General features: G+C 40.0%; 1 protein-coding gene across 1 annotated transcript in view; it reads left to right on the top strand.

The window, feature by feature from the left end:
* LOC126409066 (corticotropin-releasing factor receptor 2) overlaps positions 1 to 5,045 on the top strand; it is a 63,411-nt gene extending 58,366 nt beyond the window's left edge. Inside the window, exon 12 of the mRNA XM_050074955.1 lies at positions 434 to 5,045. Within this exon, the coding sequence (XP_049930912.1) occupies positions 434 to 574 (141 nt within the window). The 3' untranslated portion in view covers positions 575 to 5,045. The remainder of the gene's footprint in view (positions 1 to 433) is intronic.

Consider the following 5,045-nt stretch of genomic DNA (forward strand, 5'->3'; position numbering starts at 1 on the left):
CATTCAAAGTTTGCAATTTCAGTCGGTTGCTATAGCGCCCCCCTTTGGCCAATTGATGTAATATTGCTTCATTCACATCCTCCCATGACCCTCTACCACTGTGCCAAATTTCACATGGATTGACCAAGTCAGTGAGGAGAAAAACGTGGAACAGACACACAGACAGACAGAGTTTTTGTCATTATACAGTAAGATAAGATGACAGTAGTGTTACAGTCTCCCATCTTCTATCAGCCACCTTTTCTTAAACACATCTTCTCTTTTCCTTATTTTGTGAGTCACAGTCTCCATGAACTTTACGTCATGAAACATACTTTTACATTTTATTAAATCTGGGGTGTTGGGTTTTTTTTACCCTTAAGTTATTTGTTTCAGTGCTGTGATACTCAGGATTCTGATTCAGGTATTTTTCATCTTATCCTCAACATTTTAGGTACGTTCTGCAGTAAGGAAGCGGTGGCACCGCTGGCAGGACAACCATGCCCTTCGAGTGCGAGTGGCGCGAGCCATGTCTATCCCCACATCACCGACCAGGATCAGCTTCCACAGCATCAAACAGACCACAGCTGTGTGAGCAGCACATAATCTCCATCGCAACATCTAAGGGAACAGACTTAATCTTTTTGTCCAGTGCAAACAATGAAGTGATCCACAGAACAGACTGAATCCTCCGACAAGGCCGCAGTGTGTCCAGTGTGATTGAAGAGTGGGGAGATTCTCTCGTCTGGTGAGAACAATTAAAAGCATCTAAAAGTATTCTTTAACCACACGTGAAGTAAAATGGGCACAAAAGATTCTTGGAGGACTTATCTCCCAAAATATATTGTACATGAGGTGCACACGGGGTCTGAGTATTCAAAAGACTTAAAGACGGCATCATTATCAAACTGTCACATCACAGCAAGTGTTATCATCTGATCTTAGCGTTCTTCTGGCTGTCATCTTACAGTTTAGCGTTTGTTGGTCTAGAGCAAGATAATCCTACAGGATTTGCAGCAGGATACTTGAACAGCTCATGTACTTGTGGCATCTGCTCCATTGTTGCTTAGAGGAAGTGCGACAAGAACTACTCGCAATTTAATTAGATACATTGACCGAGATGCAGTCAGAGATGTTGGCAGATTTGTATTTAGTGTGATGAATATGAAAATCTAAAAATGCTCTTTGAGTTAGCACTCTCTGACATCAGCAGCTGCGTTTGACAGCTAGAAAAGAGGCTTTGGGGAAGAAGAGGGTTCACCTGAATTAAATATCAAAAACTTGACAGTATAAAAGGAATAAGATTCAAAAGAGACACTTCTCCTCTGACAAAAATAATTTGAACACTTGGTATTCACCAAAACATAATCTCAACACGTGGTTAGATGTTTTTGGTCAATGTGAGATGATGGTTTTCTATAAACAAGCCATTCTATGAGCCTTTATAATGTGTCCTCAGAGCAGTCTGAGCTCTTTTATACAGTGCTAATTTTTTTGTCCTGTACCGTACTGTTGTGAACATTGTTAAAATACTCGTTCAGCTTCCTCTCTTCTTTTCCAGCTTTTTGTTTTCACCTCTATTTTTAAATTCCCCTTTGTTGGATTCTCCTTTTTTTTCTCCTCATAGACGAAAGGTGTGAACGTAAAGAGCAATTTAAGGTGTCATGTGTTTGAACTCCCTGAGGTTGATGGATGAGCAGTCCCAAATTAAATCTCTCTTTTCAAAAGACTAAAGATAAGATTATATATTACATAGAGTTAGGAAAGTGATTTTAAGCTATTTATGTAAAGTATATGTATGTTAAGTGCCATGCATGGATTCATCATGCAGGCACAGTGGACGCAGATTAAATTCTTTTGGCTTTATGAAATCCTTGTGGCTCTCTAGTAATCTGTGTCACAACTAAGCTGCTGGTTCAAGAGAAAAGAAGCTTGATGAAGTGAGCACTGTACACTCGCCCCGCCGACTCTGCTCACACAATAATGGGAACAAACATCTCTCTGCAAAGTCAAAGTCCAAAAGTACTTTTTGTTTTCTGCAAAGGGGGTGAAGAGGTGAGAGGGAGGGTTCGCTTTAAAAAGGATTATAAAAAAAAAAAGAAAGAAAAATCTGAATTATGTTGCAAGCTTAAGCTTTGATGCAGATGCTTCTTGTGTGTCCCAAACATTTACTGTCACATCAAGAGAGTCTTTCTGTCCGTCAGGTGGTACGATTAAGAATGTTCAAAGGAATAGTTTGACATTTTTGGAAATACAGTTATTTTCTTTGTTGCTGAGTGTTAGATGACAAGATTGATACAGTTCTCATATTTGAGTTAGTTTAGCTTAGCTTAGTTTAGCTAAGCACAAAGACTGTAATCGGAGGAAGCAGCTGGCTAAGGCCACATCAGGCCGTGTTTTCAACTGCCTGGAAAACATGAGGTCAAGTGCTGGGTGCGACTCTTGTGCCTCATCTGTGCCAAATTTCAAGGGTGTGGATACAGGTTGTGCCTGACATTGCTTAACGACCATAAACAGCAGCCTACTTACCAGAAATCCGGAGTTTGAAGCTGACCGTCATCCAGGCATTGTTTTTTTTAAGTGGCAGTCTGTGGAGCAGATGTAAAGCTCCAGGTTGCCAGGTATCATAGATTTATCATAGACTGATATTTACTGAAGAAAGAGAAGATATCTGTTGGCTGTGATTGGTTAATCCTTTCACATGACATGCAGTGTGCGTTGCTGCATTTCAAAAGTTGAACTCTTTTTTTCATGGTGCAGCTGTTGCACCATGAAAAAAAAGTACTTGGAAACACGTGTGTCGCAACACATTCTCACTCCAACCTCATCACATACCGACGTTTGGTCATGGACTTTCCACGTCCGGATACGACCTGAATGGTACCCTGGGTGTGTTGGTTGTTGACGTACTGGGAATCCATGTCAAGTTCTGCCTGTTACATGCATTGTCTTCTTTCAAAATACACTTCGATTTTCACCTACAGTCTCTTTTAAAATAAACGCACTACGTCAGTACAACAATGCCAACTGACGTTTTTTTTCTCCAGCAACTAACGCACGTGGTTGGGTTTAGGCAACAAAAGCATGTGGTTAGATTTAGGCCTCATTTACACCGTAAGCAATGCATTTGCATAGCGCTCACGAACAGTCGCTGTTTACTCGCGTTTTCATTTTGGCGAGCATGTTAACAGGCTAGAACATTCACACCGCATCCGTTCTACGTGCTGCTCAAGTCACGCTGCTTTCACGAGCAAGCTTGAAAATAGAAGAGACGGCAATTTTTTGCGCGAGTCGTGAGCGAATGGTCGCTGTATTCAACAAAATATCGACATCTACCGTGGCTGAGAGAGGTCACAACACACGCAAACTCATGTTTAGTTGTAATACAAAGCAGACAAAGACTACTTACCCATTTGTAGTGCTAAATATTAATTCTCCAAACTCACTTCTTCTTTGGGGTTTGTTGGAGATTTGCAAACACGGTGCACTACAGCCACCAACTGTTCAGGTGTTGTTTGTATTTTGACCGGACAGCAGCGGCCGCTGTGTGACGCGACTGTTCGGTTTTGGTGTGAATACACGTGTGCTGCCGTTACGCTTGTGGACCACTTCACAAATGAATCGCTTGTGGTGTAAATGAGGCCTTATGAAAAAAGAACAGGGTCTGGCTTTATAATCATACAGGACACAAACACTGCTCTCCTGGGTGAAAGTCCGAGTATATGGGACCATCCACCACCCTCCCGCCACCCCTACTTGGACTTTCGCCACCTTAACTCTTGTTCTTGTCCCGCTGCGTTTCCTCCTGACGCTGCCGAGTGCCATTAAATTATAATGGCAACTGGCCGCGAGTCATGCCGAAGTTAAAGGACAGCTTTTTTTGTCAGTGTCTGACGCCGCAAGTCACTGCCCAAGCACCAGATTTTGACGACTTGGGAGCGAGACTGGTTTTGTGTCGTGAAAGCGTTGCTTTTGATTGCGCCTTCTGCGAATCTACATTAAAAGCATCTGATCTGAGTGGCAAAATACACTGTATGTTTACAGGCCCTTAGTTCTGTCTAAAAGGGTCCACACTGGCTGCCTGATAACCACGTCACCTCACAAGTTAAGCTAGCACGCATGCTACTTCTCATGTAACTCTCAGCAAGAAAGCGAACATGCATATTTCCGAAAATGTTGAAATTTTTTTAAATAAATGGCTTTGTTTTATTTTAGTTTGTTTTGTATTTATTTGATATTTATTTGTTTATTTATTTAAGTTATTTCATATTTTTGTGAGGATTCAATCCTCTGGCTCTGTTGTAGATCTGGGCAAAAAAAAAATACAAATAATTTTTCTGATCAAGTTGTTTGAGGGTGTTGTATAGAAAGTAAAATATGTCATCACTCCTTGTAGTAAAATGTACATTTCATATTTGTATTTTATAATATTTTGTTACATCACAGCAGAGTTTTTGTTGATGTTGTTGATATGCTGCTCCACTGAACTGACATCAAAAGTTGATCATCCAAAGCGATTTAGATGTGAATATTTTATCGTAACATCAACATGAATTTCTGTTTCCGGCATCACAACTTGTGCAGCTGCATCACTGCCCGTGACCTCATCATGTTATGTACACATAAAAAGTACATTATCTTATCTAAGTGAATATTTTCATACAAAAATAAGAAAAAAAAAGTCATGTATTCAAACTCACCAAAGAGACAAACCATGTTTACCAGCATCCAGAACTTTTGTTGTCTACATATTTCTATTGTTGCCATTGCACTTTGTAGACCGAATCTTGTTGACTTTCTTTTGTACACCATTTATTGTACATGATTAAATGTATTCAGTGTGATGTCAGATTTGTTAACTTATTCCTGTACATGAATACATTTGACGTACTGATTTTATGGGAAATATTTGTTGAACCACCCATGTTGCCTTATGAACAACACAAAATGCATTTTTTTGTGAACAGGAAGCTAATGTCACTGTAAATGATGTATCATTGTGTTACTGATATACATTTGTACATGCACATGTGAAAGGAAAAATATTGATTTGAATTAAAATTATA

The sequence above is a fragment of the Epinephelus moara genome, chromosome 21 (assembly GCF_006386435.1).
Source record: "Epinephelus moara isolate mb chromosome 21, YSFRI_EMoa_1.0, whole genome shotgun sequence".
Lineage (NCBI taxonomy): Eukaryota > Metazoa > Chordata > Actinopteri > Perciformes > Serranidae > Epinephelus > Epinephelus moara.